At 42.8% G+C, this 22,549-nt stretch overlaps 1 protein-coding gene across 2 annotated transcripts in view; it reads left to right on the forward strand.

Moving 5' to 3' along the window:
* The window catches only part of cog6 (component of oligomeric golgi complex 6), an 88,518-nt gene that overhangs the window by 60,670 nt on the left and 5,299 nt on the right, over nucleotides 1-22,549 (forward strand). For both annotated transcript variants that reach the window (XM_080730998.1, XM_080730999.1), the window contains 3 exons: nucleotides 2,005-2,112; nucleotides 13,102-13,155; nucleotides 14,000-14,079. In XM_080730998.1, coding sequence (XP_080587124.1) covers nucleotides 2,005-2,112; nucleotides 13,102-13,155; nucleotides 14,000-14,079 — 242 coding nt within the window. The remainder of the gene's footprint in view (nucleotides 1-2,004; nucleotides 2,113-13,101; nucleotides 13,156-13,999; nucleotides 14,080-22,549) is intronic.

Genomic DNA, 22,549 nt, shown 5'->3' on the forward strand with positions numbered 1-22,549 from the left:
GATTTTTTTGTTTGAAAGCATCATCTAGAAATTTAGGAACGTGGCAGTGAGGAACTTGGTGGCCATTTTGAAAATGGCAATCAATGAGTTAAAGCGTACCAACAAACTTCATGAATCCTGTGCCTATATGGTACAACAAACTTGGTGGTTGATGTAAAAAAAATTGCCTCCTTTTCAGTGGACAGATATACAGCAGCAATGCAGCAATTTCACACAAAGGATCAATTATACTGTAAACGGTGCATTTATATTAGCGCTTTCATCCAAGGCGCTTTACAATGATTGTGCATTAGATTCACCTATTCGAGTTCCCAGTTCGATCCCGGGCTCTCCCAGAGTTAGTGTTGAAGAGTCCTTGAGCAAGACTCTGAACCCCTAGTTGCTCCCGGTGAGCAGGTTGGTGCCTTGCATGGTTTCCTCCGCCATCGGTGTATGAATGTGTGAGTAAATGGGTGAATGTAATATACGATCTCTGTAAAGCGCCTTGGAAAAAGGCACTATATAAATGCACCATTTACCATTAACATAATAGTATATGTACTGTACTTTACATATACCGTTTCAAAACATACGCTAATGCCGTGTTCCTGCTTTTTCTGGTTTTCATGGCAAACAAATTCACTCAACACCTTCATCCCTTTCTACCAATCGCCAAACACCATGGGTTACAGAATTACCTCAGCATCCCGTTATTAGCAGCATTGTGGGCTTTACAATAGATAATTATTCCGAATCCATTCACCCAAGACCCATAGAAAACTCGTCAGTGTCTAAATGTTTCATTGGAAAGGGGGTCTCTTTTGTCCTTCAGACTCCAAAGCACTACTACCATTATATTCTCTGCACATCCATTATACACAAAGGACCCTGGACCTCCTATGTTGGTTTCATTTTCAATGAAACCAAAGCAGCAGCTTCTCCATTAGGCACAAGTGCTATCAGCGCACAATGCTACTGCTAGCGGGCCGCGTGTACCCTCTCCCCCTCCACCTCTGTGTTGCAGACAGGGGTGTCGCACCACATTCTGGGCCCTGGGTACAAGGATTCACTTCAATTATTTTGTGCTTTAAAACTATTGAAAAATAGCAGATATACAAGCTCACAGCGTGGCACCGAGTTCGGTATCTTTGAATATTTCAAATCTTTCTAAGGTTTTTTGAAAAACCTGTTTCTATGTCAGTGGTCCTCAACATTTTGTGTGAAGGACCCCCAAAATGATATGTATTTGGCCAGGGACCCCCCAGAAGCGAAATTCTAGTTACAATATTCGCTTAAAAAATACATATATTCAAAGATTTGCACACATTTTCACGCCTTTTCAAAAATAGCAGATCCACAAGCTCGCAGCGCGGCACTCGGTGCCGCGCCGTGAGCTTGTATATCTGCTATTTTTCAATAGCTAAAGTATAAAATAATCAAGGCCCCTCCACCTTGCGAATTATTCGACCTCAAAGTATTCGAATAGTCGAATATTCGACAGGACTGGCCAAACTGTCAAATATTAAGTAAGCAAGAGGCGAACATTGTGAAAATAGACGATCTACATGCTCACAACGCCTCGCACTGCGAGGCGTTGTGAGCATGTAGATCTGCTATTTTCACAATATTTACCTGCGGAACCAAGTCACATTAAATGTAATACCTACATTCCAAGTGCTTGTCAGGGTGGGGGTCCTCAGTTCAAATATGTTTATGTTGGGGGTCACGGCCTAAAAAAAGGTTTGAGAACCCCCGGTATAGAGCATTAACAAATTCATCCACCAGGGGCATTGACAACTCATTCTTATGACTTCCTATCTAGCCAAGCTTTATAAACCATATCTTTTTTTCAAAGAGAAAACAATACAAAAATAAAAATAAGCGAATATTCGACTTCGGTGAAAAACGTCGAATAGTGACTTTGATATTCGAATATTCAAATGTTCGAATATTTGGTGAATGCCCTACTTGGGCCCTAGTAACTCAGTCCCACTTTTCCCCCCCTTGTGACGCCCCTGGTTGCAGATCGAGGCTCACCTGGACACCATGATCAACGAGCAGGCCTCCTATGTGCTGACCAGGGCCGGCCTGAGCTACATCTACGGCTGTGTGCAGCAGCACAGCGCAGAGCAGGTAACACATTGCCACCAAGCCCCCAGAACGGCTTGTAAACATTGAAGCGGCCGCCCTACTGGCCAAAGGTGGAATTTCAGGCGGGTTGAAACATACATGCACGAGCATAAGAGCGCGCCGCTGGGATCTACAATAGGGTTCAATGGACGTCGACGTCGTTCGTGACGTCATTACGTCTCGACGTCAAATATTTTGGCCACTAGGTAGTGGCCAATTTCCCCCAGAATGCACCTGGATTAGTTACTTCCACATGCTTCAAAACGCCACTGAGCACTTGCATTGAAATGATAGCTGGGGGCAGGGCTGGTCCGCTCTCTATTATATATATACTCTATGATTGCCACACACACTTCGTTTTGAGAAGAGAGTCTGGGATTTCAGGAAGAGCTTTCATTTCTGGTGTGTGCCCCAAACCACGTGCCCCAAGCCTACAGAAACCACGTGCCCCAAGCATACAACCCTGATTGGCCAACCCTTGAAGCTGGTTGAGGAAATAGAATCTCAATCGATCGGTGCCAGACCGTACTACAACACCACTACCGCCAGGGAGTGTTGTTGTGTTCGGTCTATTAATGTCAGGCTTTGGTGAGCTTGTTGTCCCGTGTCTAATCCAGGGGATTCTCTTTTATAACTATTCAAATAACAGGAATAAAATCCTTAGCGTTTATATAGTGTCATTTTCCCAAGCCTGTTTTTTTTCTGCTAAACCATGAAGTTAACATTGAAAGCGAGAGTATTTAAGAGGTCAATTGAAATGCTAATTCAAATTCGGAAGACAATAGAACACCCGCTGGCAGCAGGGGGAGGAGGTGTTGTGCTCCTGGGCCAAAAGGGAGAAAATTTAACGGTCAAAATGAACGATAATTGCAGGCGGAGTGGTAGTTTTTCATTTTCAGTCACCCAAGTGTTAACCAGGCAAGGTAACACACACAGTCTCACACACAACATTTCACAATTTACAATTTAGGCATTTAGCGGACGCTCTCGGCCTAGAATTATTGAATGCTTTAACTATTGAAAAATAACAGATCTACAAGCTCACAGCGCGGCACTCGGTGCCGCGCTGCGAGCCTTGTATATCTGCTATTTTTCCACTGGTTTCACGAGGCCTAAATGGGTTAATCCAGAGCTATTTACAATAAGCAAGGTAATGCATCAATACATCAAAATCAATACATCAAATGCATAGAAATATCAATCTAGACAAAATAACGTAGGTAGAACGAGCACCTAACCTAATTTTATGAAACCTAAAAAATGCTATCTAGCTTTCATGTATGGTCATTGAAGGTAGGCGAGTGCTACGGTAAGTGCTATGGGCCAAGGTGGAGTCTGAAGAGGTGAGTCTTCAGTCCACGGTGGAAGCTAGGGAGTGAGTCTGTTGTTCTAAGTGCGACAGGGAGTTTATTCCACAGTTTGTGGGCCAGGAGGGCGAATTGTCTAGGACGAGTGGAGTTTTGTCCTGTTTTTTTTTAGCGAGGGTTCTGTCAGCATCCTTGTGTTAGCTGATCTGAGTGAACGAGTGGGGTTGTAGGGGTTGATCACACACACACGCACGCACGCACAGGCGCGCGCGCACACACACACACACACACACACACACACACACACACACACACACACACACACACACACACAGAGGTATGTTTGTAATACTTTACTTGTGAGAACATCAAAGGTTTAGGACGGCGTGAAAACAGCTGCTAATAGGCAACAACAACCCCCCCCCCCCCCCCCCCCCCCCAAAAAAAAAAAAACTGGAATCCTGACATGAATCTCTTCCTAATTGTAAGCTTAGCTGTAAAAATCTTCTTTTCTTTCTTTCTTTTTTTCTTCCTCCCTTTTGAGTAATTTAGTGTAGCCGATGATTTACTCCTCTTTGTCTCCAATTTAGTCATTATCGAAAACGGATAAAACGGTCCTCAATTACCTAGAGCTAGAATTATTATTTAACTTAAATTTCACCCTCACAAGCATAGTAATACAAGTACACACACACACACACACACACACACACACACACACACACACACACACACACACACACAGTGTTGATTTTGTCAACTAAAACGACGAAAAACGTTTGTCGACTACCTTTTTTCACTGATGAAAACCAAATAAAAACCAAGCTATGATGACTAAAACTAAGACTAAGCATATTGACAATGTTGTCAACAAATAGAAACTAGAAAATAGCAGATCTACAAGCTCACAACGCGTCGTGCTTGTAGATCTGCTATTTTCCGCACGTAACCAAGTGTAAAAACAGTCTTTATGTCAAGGCATACAAACATACACATTTTAGTCGACAACATCAACTGCAGATTTAGTCCACTAAAATCGTATGATATTTAGTCGACTAGAGTTTTAGTCGACTAAAACTAAAACATTTCCAATGACTAAAATATGACTAAAAATATTTACTAAAAAGTAAAAATGTGCTGTGAAAAAAATCACCGCTGACACAGCGCACCGCTGACACAGACACACACACACACACACACACACACACACACACACACACACACACACACACACACACACACACACACACACACACACACACCCAAACACACACGGACAGGTCTCTTTGCATTGTTTGCTCGTGCTCACTCAAGTGCACGTGTAAGAAGTGTGCATTTAGTCCCTGATGCTCAGAGGTCCTCTAATGGTCTACTTTAGGAGGTCAGACAGAGCTGTTTACAAGGCCACGGAATAGAGAGCGATCGCTATGGTTACCGGCCAGCCAGGGGCCGGTGGGCTTTCAGAAAGAGATGGCGTTTTCTGTCCATGTTTCAACCTGAGAGGGGAACGTGGAGAGGTCCTGGAGAGGCTTCAAGATGGATCACATTTTTCATTAGATTTAATTAAACCATTAACTATTGAAAAATAGCAGATATATATACATAAGCTTGTAGATCTGCTATTTTTGAAAAAATCATGAAAATGTGTGCAAATCTTTGAATATATGTATTTTTAAAGCAAACGTTTGTAACTCAAATTTTGCTTTTGGGGGGTCCCTGGAACTAAATATTTTGACATGGGGGTCCTTGGCCAAATACATATCATTTTGGGGGTCCTTCACGTGAAAAAGTTTGAGAACCACTGACATAGTAGTCTCTCAAGAACAGACTAACTGAGCTCCAGTTAAGTGAAAAGGACCTTTTCTTTGACGATGGCTGGCCAGATTGCTGACATAGAAACATAGGTTTTTCAAAAAACCTTAGAAGGAGTCAAAAGACACTTGTAGAATCGGGTCAAAATTATAAATTTCACGATTTTCCAAAAATAGCAGATCTACAAGCGGGACTCGGTGCCGTGCTGTGAGCTTGTATATCTGCTATTTTTTAATAGTTAAAACATCAAATAATAATACTCAATAATGTGTACCCATTCTGAATGGGTTAAACATGCGTTTTTCAAAAACCTTAAGCTGGTTGCACACTGCCGCGTTTTTCCGTTTTGTTTTTCAGGGCAAGGAGAGCGAGAGAGCGAGAGCGAGCAAGGGACCCAGTGGTCTGAAAATAAATTTGAAACACGCTGCAGTGTGCAAACGTGATTGACATGAGGTTGATTTCTTTATTTACGTGCTCTGAAATTCGCTCCTATATTGGGACGGAAAAACGCAGCAGTGTGCAACGACCTTTAGAAGGATTTGGAAGACATTTATAGAATCTTATAGAAGACACAGATGTTCACGATTTCTTCAGATGTTCACAGATGTTCACGACTATTTTCACAATAGAACGTGTCATACAAAATGTAATGTCTCAGCTCTTAGTGCTCGTCAGGGTGTGTGTGTGTGTGTGGGGGGGGTCCCCAGTTAAAATATGATTATTTGGGGGGTCCCGATCTGAAAAGGTTGAGAACCACTGCTCTAGGTCAGGGGTTTTCAAAGTGGGTGACGGGGCACCCTGGGGTGCCGCGACGGCAGTCCAGGGGTGCCGCGAGATCATTTGATAATGTTTGGAATGTATTTAGACACTTGAAAAAATATTTATTATCATTTTAAACTTGAAGTACAATGTTATTTTCAGTCATTTCTAACCAAAATGTCTATTATCTCAACGTTTTCCTTGCAACATAATCACTAAAATATAGTCACTGTCGGGCAGAAACCTCGTATCTCCAAGTTTCAAATGTGTACGTCTTTTGGTAAAGCAAAGCCCTGCTTCATCATACAAGACTCTCGCACAAAACTAGTGAAAACAGCCGATACAAGCACAGATGCGAGGCGTTGTGTGCTTGTAGATCTGCTGTTTTCACTAGTTTAGTACATTTTATAGATGATAAATAACAAAACAAACAGTTTTGGACATACAAGGTTTCCACCCGACAACGACGATATGCTATAAATATAAAGTGCTGGGAGTGAAAATTATAATGTAGGGGTGCCTCGGATTAAAACAAATATTTATGGGGTTCCCTGAGACAAAAAGGTTTGGGAAACCCTGTTATAGAAGACACAGATGTTCACGATTTCATCAGATGTTCACAGATGTTCACGACTATTTTCACAATAGAACCGTGTCATACAAAATGTAATGTGTCAGCTCTTAGTGCTCGTCAGAGTGGGGGGTCCCCAGTTAAAATATGATTATTTGGGGGGTCCCGGTCTGAAAAGGTTGAGAACCACTGCTCTAGGTGGCTCTACCTCCTCCTGGTGGGGGCTCTGTCTGAGCTGCACCACCGTGAAAACCATTTGCGTATTCCAAACTGAGACTTGATGTTGGACGGACCGATTGATGTCGCGTCACCTCCAGTGACGCTCTGACAGACCTGTCGGCAAATGAATAGACCGCGTTTTCTCAGCCCCTACGAGCGTTCAACTTCAGTCAAAATAAACAAAACTACTTCACTACTCACCAAACCAAAGGTAGTTTTGCGTTGTTGAAAGTCTATTCTCCATGGTGGTGAGCCCCTCAGTAGTGAAGTAGTTTTGTTTATTTTGACTTTATTTGGTCTGTCAGAGCGTCACTGGAGGTGACGCGATGGACCAGAGCTAGGGCTGCCTGTGCACCCAAGCTGAGACTCGACGTGGGATTTGATGATTGGCTTTGCTCACGTCAAATTGATAAATGCAGAGAATTGCATTTAGGGCTGTCACAATTATTACATAATCGTCTAATCGCAATTATTTGGCATAATCACGATTCTTTTTCATAATCGTCATCATCGTTTCCATGTTGAAAAATGTTCATATGTATTCTTTTTAAAGTAAAACATAGTGGAAATAGCAGATCTACAAGCTCACAACGCGTCGCATCACGTTGTGAGCTTGTAGATCGGCTATTTCCACTATCAATGTTCTTTTTTAAGTATAACGTTTTCAAATATGCCAGTAATTTCTTTGTATATTTAGGTTATGTGTCATATCAACCATGCATGTGCAACTTCAAAGCCTAAAAGCCAAACAGAAATGTAATTGTCAACGACAAAAAACACAATTAAATCGTTAATCGCAATTATTTGAGTGACAATTAATCGTCATGTGAAATGTCATAATCGTGTCAGCCCTAATTGCATTTAGAAGAGATGACCGCACACCCGTTTTGTGGTCTGCGCAAGTTCGATAAATAAGGCCCGCGGTTTGGGACCAAAATGACGGACCGACCGACCGACTGACGGGGCTGAAAGCTAGGAGCAAGACACCGGTGACGCGTTGGTGACCACGCCTATCCGCCATGACACTTTGGGTGGCGGAAGTTCGGTGAATAACATTAGCGTCTATGAGCGCCGGCTGCGACAGCTCATGAACAAAAAATTATTCTGAACGATAGAGACCTTTGTTGTATAATCGCTCCAGGAATATAAAAGAAGACATATCACAGGTATTTTTACAATCACATGCTTTTCGATGTGCACAGTACATAATGTTATTGAGGCACCTAAACAGCGGCAAGTATAGTTTCTGTCTCTGAGCTATCGCGAGATTTGGATTCCAGACAGGGAATGGTGGAGAGTCTCGCGATACTATCTAGTTCAGATTCAGAAACGACGTCGGTGTCCATTCCTTCTTTGATCTTCCTTGGCTGAAAGCAACCCTAGTGGGTTTATGAACACCGAACAGGAGATAAAGTCTATTCACACTCAGACCCTAAACCCAATAGAAAACATCTGGGGGCCTTATTTACTATGCCGCAAATTACCACCATAAGGACCACATAAGTCTGCATCGCCTCATGTTTTCAATTTAGCGGTTTATTTACTAAGACTGATGATGTAAATGAGCACAGCCGCGGCGAGTTAATGAATGCACCGCCGCTGTTTAACCACATTTAGGCCTGGGATTATTTGATACTTTAGCTATTGAAAAATAGCAGATATACAAGCTCACAGCGCGGCACCGAGTGACGCTCTGCGAGCTTGTAGATCTGAAAAGTTGTCGAAAATGTGTGCAAATCTTTAAATAGATGTATTTTTAAAGTGAACATTTGTAACTCAAATTTTGCTTCTGGGGGGTCCCTGGAACTAAATATTTTGAGATGGGGGTCCGTGGCCAAATATACCATTTTGGGTGTCCTTGACATGAAAAAGTTTGAGAACTTCCACTGATGTAGAAACATGTGTTTTTCAAAAACCTTAGAAGGATTTAGAAGACATTTAGAATTCAAAAATATTAAAAAACAAAACAAAAAAAAATACATTATGAGGGAATTAAGTGCGTAATGAAATGAAATTAGATCATTCATTAATAATCGTATGGTGTCCCTAATAATGTAAAGGAAGCTGTAAAGACTTTTTTTTCTCCCCTCCTGATTTCAAATCGCAGCCACCACGCATGGTTAATGAATTAAGCAGGTCATATTATACTTAGCCTATAATAATAATAATAATAAAGTCCATTATCTCCCATATTATGTTTGCAGACTGTAGCAAAAGCCCTAAGCCCTAAAATAGGTGGAGTTCTCAACAGGCCTGAAAATGAAGGCCCGGCGCTAACTGGGCCGGCCAGGTACAACAATTGTTTAGAACTACCGATTTAGAAGTCATTTGTAGAATCGTCCTCAGGTTTATAATGAGTTAACATCGTCGTTGTCGGGTGGAAACCTCGTATCTCCAAGTTTCAAAAGTAAAGCCCTGCTTTATCAGACAAGGCCGTCGCACAAAAGTAGTGAAAACAGCTGATCTACAAGCACACAACGCCTCGCGGTGCGAGGCGTTGTGTGCTTGTAGATCGGCTGTTTTCACTAGTTTAAATCATCTTTAAAATGTTAATGTTTTGGACATATAAGGTTTTCACCCGACAACGAAGATATGCTCGGTAGATTATTGCGACCGTAGGTCGCAGTTACTTGCACACTATCCAAACCTCCACCGGCTGTCCCTCCGTCACTCCCTCCGTCACTCCCTCTGTCACACGTCACACGTCACACTTTTGCCCTGCTCATATCTCTGCAACCGTTGCCCCGATCCATGCCAGATTTTGCACACACACTCCTTGCCTGCCAAACTACAACCTCCAAGGACCCCCGGAGTTTCGGGGACCCCCAGGTCCCTGGGGGACCCCCAAGTGTAAAAAATTACCAAATGTGCAAAAATGACCAAATGACCACCCCAACGGGGCTGCTCTCTCTGTGTCACACACACACACACACACACACACACACACACACACACACACACACACACACACACACACACACACACACTCTCTCTCTCTCTCAAACATAATGTGTGACCTGCCAAGTGGCAAGGAATGTTGCCACTGTCCTCTCTCTCTCACACACACACACACACACACACACACACACACACACACACACACACACACACACACACACACACACACACACACCCCTTCACACCAGGGAGTCCAGGAAGGATGAGCCTCCATGCTTAAATAAACAGACCTGGGTCCACTATCAAGATCTGCCTGTGGGTGTGTCTACTTTTAGCAGGAGAGCTTGCATCTTGCATGCTAGTATTGGCATTTCTCCCAAACTCAATGAAGACAACACACAAGATTTGAAGACTTCTAGAAGAAATGAGACTTTTGCAAGAACATACCACAAAGGTTAGTTGTATACATTAGCTATTGTTCATAACTACACAGTCATGTCATCAAAATGCATCTGTCCCATCTAGCGCCACCATCTGGCTGATTTTTAAAAAACACATTTTTGGACACTGCTCCTACAGAATTTGCCCTAAAATCACACAAACCACTACACTGTGACTCTCTACAGTCACCCTGCTCCTACAGATTTTGCCCTAAAATCATGCACACCAGTACACAGTATCTCTACAGTCATGTAATCACAACGCATCTGTCCCATCTAGCGCCACCATCAGGACGATTTTGCACAAACTACTTTTTGGCCTATTTATGGAGATAAGCGACCAACGGTCGCTTATCTCCCGATTAGGGAGTCTTACTGGTTAGCTAATAATTAGTAACTTTTGTGCAGTAATGTTTCTGCCAATGATTGTGACTGTGACACTGTGACACTGTGTGTGTGTGTGTGTGTGTGTGTGTGTGTGTGTGTGTGTGTGTGTGTGTGTGTGTGTGTGTGTGTGTGTGTGTGTGTGTGTGTGTGTGTGTGTGTGTGTGTGTGTGTGTGTGTGTGTGTCTGTGTACGTACACAATGCACATGCACATGTGTGCTGTACCCTTGGGATGACTCGACAGCCATAGTTGTGGTTCACCATGTTCATCCTAGGAGCTCCGGGTTCGTGTGAGGACACGGCACGCCCAAGCACTGAGTGCCTGGTCATGACGATGCATTCTTAACTCTCTGCTACTGTGTTCTCCGTCGACCTCATTTAACTGTCTTTGTGTTCTCTCAAGTTGTTTGTTTGCTGTTCTCTCTCGTTCTGCATCGCCACATTGGCTGCCCTTAATTAACCGGTAGCATCTTGTCTAACAGCTCTATGGTGCGAGGAAGAAGAGCGCTGTGTGAGTGTGACCCGTCTCCATCAGTGCAGAAACAAGAACAAAAAATGTTTTGCTCCTCCATTACCCTCCGGCTCCACTGGGGCGCGTCGAGCGTCGCGTCAACGTCAACGCTGGGAACGCTCCCGTTTTAATTAATGAACGGTGCTCCACTGCCGACGTCAACGCCAGCACCGGACGCTCAAATTCGTTCAATGTTTCGATGCCGGCACAACGCCGTCATTTTGGTGGAGCCCTAGCCTTAGTGCCTGCCTGGTACCAGGTGCAGTAGTACCTGGAGGTATTTATTTTTTTCGTGTCTGTCCTCTCAAAGTTCCAGCATGGCCACGGGTGGCTGAGGCAAAACGTCAACGCTGGGAACGCTCCCATTTTAATGAACTAGTCCTTACCCGTTCAAAGATATGAGCTCTGAAATGATGTGCAGTGTGTGGGTTATGGGATGTGCACTGTGCACACAGTATATGAGGGATGGAAAGTAACTTTAACTGGTGCTTGCATGATAATATGTAGGAGCATCAATGTAAATACCCGTTTCGTTTAATGGCTACAGAGATACTGTGTACCGATCTGCATGATTTTTGGACAAAATCTGTAACAGGGCCAGACAACAGACCCCCCCCCGCCCGCCCGCCCGCCCGCGCACGCACACACACACACACACACACACACACACACACACACACACACACACACACACACACACACACACACACACACAGCTGGTTAAACATGTTGCCTCATGCTAGATGCAGAATAGATATGCCTCAAGCTAGATGCAGAATAGATATAGATACACCATAAAAATGCTAATATACAGCATATGATTTGTGAAAGTGACAAACGGGCTTCACAGTTATGTTAGGTGTGTTCATATGCTAATGGTGATGCGATTTCAGATCAATTGCTCCAGCCACTGAGGAGAAACGCTGTGACAGACACTCACTCAGACAGACAGACATTTGGAAAATTATATGTTTGATGAAGGGTGCTCAACTGCCGATGTCAACGCTGGACGCCCAATTCGCCCTTGTTCATTTTTTTACTTTTTGGTGGAGCCCTAGCCTTAGGATTGGTCAGATACAACTTGCAGACAGAGGCCACAGTCGGACAAGGACTTAATGGAAGCTTACATGTTGGTGTTGTTGCGGCCACCCGTTATATAAAATGGTAAATGGTGCATTTATGTAGCGCCTTTCTCCAAGACGCCTTACAATGTGCATTCACCCATTCACACACACATTCATACACCGATGGCGGAGGAAACCATGCAAGGCACCAACCTGCACATCGGGAGCAACTAGGGGTTCAGAGTCCTGCTCAAGGACTTTTCGACACTAACTCTGGGGAAGACCTCCTGAGCCCCTGTCACCCCTGTATTGTAATTGTATTTTTTTATCTGTGAGGATTCCGTCATTAGCATGATTCGCATCCTGCCGTATTTCCCTCTTATAATCCTGGCACTTGTAAAGATAGCACAGAGCAGTAGGGGTGAATCATTTCTCTATTCTTAAATGTAACTGTGTGTAGCAATAAATCAAGCATTTTCTTGCATTTAGTTTTGCACTTGTCAACTTTTAAATAGCATTTAAACTAGATGTTGTAACAGTAAATGTCATGTTTGGGTAGCTCAGTTGGTAGAGCTCTTGCCTTTGGACCACAAGGTCATAGGTTTGATCCCGCCAACTCAGCTTATGAGTAGCACGGCCTGGGTGTGGTAAGTCGTCCGGCAAGTACTGGGAGCTGATGGTAGGTGTTATGCTCCACCTCAGCAATCCAGCTCCCAGGGGTCTAGCACTTTGCGCACCATAATGGGAACAGACAAGTGCATTCTTGGCTGATACAGACAATAAGCCTCTCTGACTTACTTGTAACTGGCCCATTTCTTGATAGCTGCATCAATGTCCATTTCTTGACTTAAAGATCTCATGACATCAAGGGGGTACTGCGCAGAATGTCAGAGTGCCAATAGAAACACAAATGAAACGTGGTTAGAAATGAAGGAGCAAAGGCAGGCTGCTCCTACATATATATACAGTACCACAACATACTACGGCCACAACCCAAACGCTGTTTTCTTTTTCTCTTTGTTCCAGGGTCCACTCTCCAACCTGCCCAGTATGGACATGGCCTCTATGAAAACAGCCATGGTAAGTCGTGTAAGGCAGAATTGGGCAGAAATAATGAAACACTTGCACCTTGTTACATGGTGGCTGGACAGCAGTTATAAAATAATAAAGAATTACATCGGAATCTGGAATGGGCAGAAAGCAGCTCCCCAGGGGCCGGATTCGTCCAGCCCTACAACCAAAAATCATATGATATTTAGTCGACTAAAACTTTTAAAATGACTAAAATATGACTTAAACTAAATGAAAATGTATTCAAAAGACTATGACTATGCTGTAGTGTCAACACTGCTCTCTGGCCTCCATCGGATGGCTCTACCGTACCTTTGGTTCTCTCATATCTCCTGGTAACGGTGTCCCTCCAGCTTCCATCTGATGCAGGGGTGGGCAACTTTGATGATGGCGATTGGCGAGGGCCACTATATGTCCACCTTCACTCCAGAGGGCCACATAGCATATTGCTATGTCCTACTTTGTCATTCTAGTATCTCATACAATAGAAGCAAAACGCATCGCGCTGCGATGCGTTTTGAGCTTGTATATCGGCTATTTTTTGCTTATTTTGAATTGGAATCCTGAATAATTTTTTTTAATTTTTTTATTGGAATCCTGAAATGTAACATTTTGATTTAATTTCAAACACATTTAATTATATACTCATGTTAACTTTATGAACTTGAATACAAATACATTGAACATAAAAAAAATAGATTTTAATACTACTATAATAGTCATTGAGCTACTAATATCTGAAGGAATTAAAACAGGTCATGTTTGGAGGTCAAGGTGGTCAAGGTGTGGCCCCCGGGCCGCCAGTTGCCCATGTATGATCTGATAGCTCTGCTGTACCGTTCTCATCTCCCAGGTGCAGTTTGACAGATACCTGTCGTCTCCCGACACCCTGGTGATGCCGCAGCTCAACTTCCTGCTCAGTGCAGCTATCAAGTGAGTTCCAACCTCATTTAACGCTAAGAACTTTAAGAACCACATCCTTTCACTACAATGTAGTAGTAGTGCGAGGAAAGGAAGAAGCTAGCAGGCTTATTTGGAATCCTTTCCTTATTAGAAGAGGTCATTAATTAACAGATTTAATAGTTCAATAAGAACAATACAAAAGAATACAACAAGGGGAGCTGCCTTGCATTAAATAAATAAAAACACCAACTTTTTTGGGGGGTGAAGTCGCCAAACAGTGTTTCCAGTTGTAAACTCTCCCGCACTCGGGAGCGATACAAAGACTTCAATTTCCATGATTCCTCCGGAAATTACGCAATCCAAAAGTCCTCCTTTCCGTCCTGACCAATGTTATGAAATTCAGTCAAATTGATGTATCTCGGACTCTATCTCCAGACCGCATTCTTCGTCAAAATAAGCACTTTTCTATGGACCACAACAAAAGTACGGATGATCGCGGATATAATTTGAAAAGGCGGATATAATTTGAAAAGGCGATTGTCTGCCGCGACCGCAAGCTTCTGTTTAGATATGGTCACATGGTGCGTTCATGGAGCCGTCGAAAATAAGGTAAAAACACTGAAAAACACGTGCAGTGGCTACTGAATTAATTAATACCTGGCAGTCGATGTGTTAAGTCTTGCACAGCGAGTTTATCCTGTCAAGTTTTGTCATTTCCGTTCCACAAAAATATATTTTTGAATTAGCTTTTCCGCTAAGCAGCAAGCTAGAGTGCCTTCCACCAATTATATCTACAGTAGAACCTGTTTGTGTCACTGCAAAGGTGAAACGGAAGTAGGTAGGTGGGGTCAAAATATCTGCTTTATTTTCAGATGTTTCAGCGATGTAAAACCAATAGCTTGGTTTAGGCGGAAGTAATCCTGACTTCCTGAGAGACAGTAGGTTCAAACTAGAGACCGCTGTGTACACAAGTAGGTGTACAGTACGTATATATATATATATATATATATATATATATATATATATATATATATATATAATTGTGCAGCCCTGGCTAATATAGCGTCTGTACAAAAAAAAACAAGAAGAAGAAAAAAGCATCCGCGACATGTACGTCATCGTGAAAGAGGCTAAAGCTTTCTTGAGCGTAAAAACAGAATTAGGCTTCAGATATTGAACGTTGCAACGTCCAGGCTCCATTAGATCCCCACGGTTCTCCTAATACGTTTTTTTTTTTAATCTTATCTCTAGTCCTATGTATTATTATTATTACATTAGTGCTCAGTGTTGCCATTTCCGTTTATTATAAGCGACGTTGGATTTGTTTTTCTGCCAAGTAGCTTGTAAACATAGTTTTTTTTTCTCCTTTTTTCTAAAGTGAGCTTGTAGATCGTCTATTTTGAAATAGCCGATGTGTTCAGGTTTCGAGTGCTCTTGGCCTAAATGGTCCTAAATGGATGAAGCATCACAACACTGCTGCACCCACAGCACCACGTTCCTATCAATCAACCACATCAGCCCTAGCTAGTGTCCCTGCACATACAGGGACACTAACCGTAGGTGAACCATTTGGACAAAAATAGCCAACCTGAAAGCTTGCACAACGTGCTGATCCGCAAATCTGAGATTTGTTGTAGAAGTAGGGATGGGACGATATGAAAATGTCATATCCCGATTATTGTCACAAAAGAAATCGCGATTTACAATATTATCCATTATCCTGGGGCGGAACATTTGCCAATTCTTTTTTTTTTGGCAAAGACATTTGATAGAGAGAAAAAAAAGAGTGTATCAAGTATGCATATTATAAGTACCTTTTACCAATTATAGAGGGTTTATGTGGTACCGGATATGCAGCTCAGCAAATAAAAGGTGAATTAATCCCAGTTCATGACGGAGGACGATATCACGATAAATTAAATCTCCACGATACGATTATCATGAGTGTTTTTTTTATCACGATAAACGATAATATCGCGTATCGTCCCATCCTTATGTAGAAGGTCAATAAATTGTATCGTCACTGTTGGGCAGAAACCTCGCAAAATAAAGCCCTGCTTCATCAAAACTAGTGCTAGACTTGTGCGTGTGTGTGCTTGTAGATCGGCTATTTTCACTAGTTTAAATCATTTTTAAATGATAAATGCAAAACGAAGGGTTTTGGACATACAGTACAAGTTATGATTTGATGTGGTTTACGAAAAACACACACATGCTTTTAGCTTGCATCGGCCGTCCGTCCAGTGTGTGTGTGTGTGTGGTGTGAGTCACCTCTCTACTGGGAAGAGCAGCAGCTTGGCGCTGCAGCAGCACTCAGGTTAATGCTCTCTATTAATGGACACATGGCCAGCGCTGATGGCCAGGACACCATTAATTAGCTTCTAGTCCATTTCTCACTCACACCCGTTCTCCCTCAAGCTCCCCATCTGTAAGACTTCATTCTGTTTCCCCCTCTCTGTGTGTGTCTCTCTCTCTGTCCCTCTCTGTCTCCATCTCTCTCTCTCTCTCTCTCTCTCTCTCTCTCTCTCTGTCTACATCTGTCTCTCTCTCTCTCTCTCTCTCTCTGTCTCTCTCTCTCTCTCTCTCTCTCTCTCTCTCTCTCCTCAATTAAATTCAAATAGCTTTATTGGCGTGAATGTAACAATTACAATATTGCCAAAGCATCAAGTGCAGTAAAAACTGAAAAGTTATAATAGCAGAACATGAAACATGGGCTTATATAATACAATATGCATATACTGTCGCAATAAATGTACAGTATTGAACTCTGTGCATGCGCACATGTATGCGTGTGCATCAAGATATAGTCCGTTGTCAAGGTAATAGTCACATTGAGTGTTTGTTTAAGTGTCCCTTAGTTTGTGACATGCGGTCATGTATTGTGCAGCTAAATGTGCTGCAGGTCTCTCTCTCTCTCTCTCTCTCTCTCTCTCTCTCTCTATGTATGTCTCTGTCTCTCTCTTTCCCTTTCGCTCGCTCTCTTTCAGTGTTATAAACTATATTTACTCAAGTACTGTACTATTGTAGTTTATTTTGTTTCGTATTTTTGAGCAGTGCAAACCGCTCCTATAAGTGGCTGTGCGTATGTCTGTAGCCTTTTTCCTCAGCGTTTTGCCATAGCAAAACGTGTGTGTGTAGCATAGCATGTACATCCTAGACTTAAATCCTAGTCTGAAGATGTTATGCAAGCACGACCACCGCTCACTTCACATTGGGTGTGATTTTTTACTTTACTGGAGTATTTAAAAATGTCTGTACTTGTAGGATTTTAGAGATTTGATAACTTGTGAAACGATACTTTTACCTCTCTCTCTCTCTCTCTCTCACGCTGCTCCTTGGTGATAGATACACGGGGAAAAAAACAAACCAAACCGGCACACAGAAATGACCCCTCCACCACCACCACCATGTTACTCTCAAAGAGTGCACAAAATAATTGGGATCTCCTTTCAGGCTCCAACACTGTGCCCACGTTGCATTGATTGTCACTCAGGAAGGAGTTTTCTTTCAGCGAGGCACTAGAGATCAGGCTGGCCCTCTGTGGGCCAATTAAAGCAATGGATCTCCGGAGAATTTCCCTTTTAAACCTGTTTTTCAAACATTACCGGACCCACTAAAAAGACTGAACCCCAGGTCCTGGGATATATTCCATTGCAGGGGACCCGTCCGTGCCAAGACGTTAGGCCAGGGTTCCCCAATAGGCGGCCTCGCGGGCCCACGGGGGGCTACTGTCAGGCCCCCACCAACCCCAGTAATAATGGTGGTATAAGAGCAGCAACAACACTATTATATTGTTGTCGGGTGGAAACTCGTATTTCCAAATGTGCACGTTCTTTCACAAATAGTACAAGGCCGTCGCACAAAAGTAGTGAAAACAGCAGATCTTCAAGCACACAACGCCTCGCGGTGCGAGGCGTTGTGTGCTTGTAGATCGGCTGTTTTCACTAGTTTAAATATTTTTTTAAATGATAAATATAAAACAAACGGGTTTGGACATACAAGATTTTCACCCAACAACGACGATATCTGAACTGTCGCTGGAGTAGCGGGAACGCCACCGTCGCCCCCTGCAATGTTGTGGCCCTCGGCTTGGTACCATAGACATAATTCGGCCCTTGGGGAAAACTAATTGGGGAACCCTGCGTTAGGCCAAGCGTTGAGACGTTTTGGAGAACTATAGGTCAGCGAATATAAAAAAAAATCTTGGAATAAATTCCTTACCAATACATTTCTTCACCAGTGTGTTTGTGAAGGTGTCTAGAAACACATGGGCTGAAAACAGCCATAGCCAGGTCATCACAAACCATTTTTTTGGGCTATTTTAGCCCAAGGAGTGTTTTTCATGCAAAACAAATGCTTGCCATGGATTCAGAATCGTGAAAAAAATCCTAATTTGACCACTCATGCTACAGGAGTAGTTCACCCCCAAAATGTTTTTTTTTTCTTTTTTTTTCTTTTTCTTTTCTATCAACTACTCGCCCCATGGATAGGTTTTTAGTTTTTGTCGCATTCCTAAGACAACAATTTGATTATAAGAAGTTACCCCCATTGATTCCGGTTGGGGACCCAAAGTGTCTTTGGGTCCCCTATCAGAATCAATGGGGGCTTTATTGGCTTAGGGCAGGGGTTTTCAAAGTGGGTGACAAAGGGGGGTGCCGCGACGGCAGTCCAGGGGTGCCGCGACATAATTTGATAATATTTGATTTTTTTTGGGACATTTAAAAATATATTTTGTATAATTTTAAACTTGAAGTACAAAGTTATTTTTTGTCAGTTCTAACCAAATGGCTATTATCTCGCTTTCCTTGCAACATAATCGCTAAAATATGTGTGCTGGGAGTGAAAATTAGGAATATAATAATGGATGAAAAAAAAATATTTATAGGGGTGCCCCGAGCCAAAAAGGTTTGGGAACCCCTGGCTTAGGGGCTTTAATGGCTTAGGAATGTGACAAAAACAAAAGAAAAACATGAATTAATGTCTCCATGGGGTGAGTAATCAATAGGAAAAATGTCATTTTGGGGGTGAGCTACTCCTTTAAAGCAGAATTTCCTTCATTGTAACTTTCAATTTGTATTAAACAAAATGTGTTTGAGGGCTCCTATAATCCAGTGGTTCTCAACCAAATTATTTTGGGGGGGTCCCCAGATTATTAGCTTAATGTGCAACATTGTTTCCTCACTCAACAGTAAACAAACCAACATAACCTTTAAGTGTATACAGTGCAGGCTATCTGCACATTTCTAAAGTTAAAATTTAAGGACCTTTAAGACCTTTTTAATACCTCTAAAATGACAAATTAAACATTGGACAAATTCACAAATATTAGAGGCAGAAATTGTGAAAATAGCAGATCTACATGCTCACAACGCGGCGTTGTGAGCATGTAGATCTGCTATGTTCACAATAGAACCGTGTTGAACAAAAGGTAATGCCTCAACTCAACAACAATTCCAAGTGCTCGTCAGGGTGGGAGGGGGTCCCCAGTTCAAATATGATTATTTTGGGGTTCACGGCCTGAAAAGGTTGAGAACCACTGCTATAATCGCACTGTTCTTCTTTTTTTTTTTTTTTTTATCACACAGAATGTTTAATTTGTGCAGATATAATGTAGCTTCAATCCATCCATGTGAAGTGTATCCATAGATGGCAGTGTGTACCACCTCACCACACCACCCAACACGGTGCTGCTGAGCCAGGCTTTGGCACAGCAGATGGGGGCGGGGGTGGCATGAAATGGTCTGTTCCAAAACAACAACAAAAAAAAAAAAGAAAACTGATCCAGTGACTCTAGTGAGAACAAATTCTAAAGTGTTGCGTCTCACGGTTATTTTCAACTCGTTGCTTGCTGAGTAATCCTGCATGGAGGAAGAGTTTGTAGTTCTGCTGTCACTCCAAAACCTCAAGCAGGGAGGGAAAAAAACCTCAATGTGCTTGACAGGCGAAATGAAATAAAAAACTATCTACATCAGGGGTCTTCAACATGGGGTCCGGGACCCCTAGGGGGTCCTCAGAGTTACTACAGGGGGTCCTCCAAATCTTTGAGTGATAGAAGGTTTTTTTTCTACTTTTTAATATTAACCACTTAAACCCTAGTGTCAATATTCTGAGAACTTTAGCCAAAAATAGCTGCAAGGCGTTGTAGACCGGAGCTTGTAGATCGGCTATTTTTGGCAAAGAGCTTTGGTGTAGAGGGGAAAAAGAGCAGACTAACCACAGAGTGAAAGGTCAAGTTTGTTAAGTATTGACAGTTGAAGTGGTTAATTATCTGAAAACACGAATCGACATGAATCCAAAATACACGGATGATCGTGCTGTCAAACGATGAGACGATATTGAAATATATGAACAGGTTGTGGGGGTCCCTGCATCATCTCTCTCTCAATTTAGGGGTCCTTGACCTGAAAATGTTGAAGACCCCTGATCTACATATTTACAAATGTAGTACCCTGAGATAACATATAAAGTAGCAAATACTATACTGTACTATACTCAGACTCAGCTCACGCAGTAGTCTGAAACTGTGCCCTATTCTGAGCGATTTACAGGGGAGTGACTTTTTCGCGGCGCACGGTGATCGAGACGCACCTTGTACGCGACGCATGGTTGCGGAGTGTGTGTGATTGTGTGTGTGTCTCTGTCTGTGCCAGTGACTGCTTCCACACAGAACTGCAACCAGAAACATGTAAACAACATTAACAGCTTGGTGAAATCAGCCCGCGCGTGCGTGTGTGTGCCTTCCTCAGCCTGCCTGTGTGTGTGTGTGTGTGAACTTCGTTTGAATAGTTTCAACTGCTGCGCGGATTGGATATTCGTTAGACCCACCCCCACCCCCCGCGCTCATTGGACGGGCCGAAAATAAATCCCGATTCATGTACTCAGCTCCAGACCAGAGAAAGAGTCCACTCTGAGAGTGGGCGGGGTCTATAGTCTGGAAGCAGGCTAATACTGTGCATCATATACTGTACTTATGGAGTGGGATATATTGTCTAGGGCAGGGGTCTTAAACGCTTTCAGGCCAAGGACCCCTTTGTTGAGAGAGATATGAAGCAGGGACCCCCACAACCTTTTCATAGATTCTATATAGTTTCATTGTTTGACAGCACGATCGTCATTCTATTTTGGATTCATGTCAATTTGTGTTTTCAGATACGTATTTAACTACTTCAACTGTCAATACTTAACTTGACATTTCACTCTACTTAATCTGCTCTTTTTCCCCTCTACACCAAACTTATTTTTTTGTCCGGAAATAGCCGATCTACAAGCTCACAACGCCTCGCGCAGCGAGGTGCTGTGAGCTTGTATATCTGCTATTTTTGGCTAAAGTTCTTAGAATATAGACACTAGGACTCAAGTGGTTAATATAAAAAAGGAGAAAAAAGTTTCTATCACACAAAGATTTGGAGGACCCCCTGTGGTAACTCTAAGGACTCTCTAGGGGTCCCGGACCACCTGTTGAAGACCCTTGCTCTAGGGTCTCGCTTCGTTCATTACTATTATTGTTTTCATTTCGTTTTTTTTTTTATATATTTGGATTACATCTTTTAACTTAGCGCCGAGCGACTTTCGGGGCGACTAACTAATGATGGCGTTTAGTGCCGAGCGACTCGGAGCGACTTTTATATAAAAGCATTGTTTAAGCTTTTAATTTGGGTTGATAGACGGAGCGGAACGGTTAGCTTACCTTCGACTAGCATACAGATGAAAACCGTGAAAAAAAAGGATACGATTATGACGTCACCTTTAAGCCATAGCTTCCTGTTTACGTAGGCCTCTGTTAGCCGCTAGGCTCAATGCAAACCATCCGACCCTCACGTAGCTTCACTAGGTCGGATTTTGATTCGGAAACTTTCTGTGTGGCATCTATATACGTTCCGATGCCCATACCAATGGTGGTTTGAGACGATCAAGCACGAATTGAGCAGTATTGAGCTCAAATGGCGGCCCGCGGCCTGTCCATTGAATGTCAATGGAGAGCATGTCATTGTACCATCCTGTTATGTCATGAACCTTGTTTTTTATTCTGACTTAACATGGGACCATACAAAGTCTATGGGCTATGGCTCACTCTAGTGGTCATCTTGTGGTATCCGCATGTAACGTGCATCTGTTATGTAATGTGATTTTGGGGATTCAATATAGCTATTTCCTGGCGTTATAAGCGCAGATTCATATTGAAATCTGGCTCGCTCGGCGCTAAGTGAGTTAACCACATAAATCCTGGCAACCCAATGTTGGGCCACTTCATTGTGGACAGAAATGCTCCAAAATAGCCTATAGGCCTGCCTTATACTTTATGTCAGGGTTCCCCAATAGGCGGCCCGCGGGCCATTTGCGGCCCGCGGGGCTCTACTGTCTGGCCCACACCAACCCCAGTAATAATGGTGGTATAAGAGCAGCAACAACACTAGTATATCGTCGTTGTCGGGTGGAAATCTCGTATCTCCAAATTTGTACATTCTTTCGCAAATCATACAAGGCCGTCGCACAAAAGTAG

The sequence above is a fragment of the Nannobrachium achirus genome, assembly GCF_963921795.1.
Source record: "Nannobrachium achirus genome assembly, chromosome: 8".
Taxonomy (NCBI): domain Eukaryota; kingdom Metazoa; phylum Chordata; class Actinopteri; order Myctophiformes; family Myctophidae; genus Nannobrachium; species Nannobrachium achirus.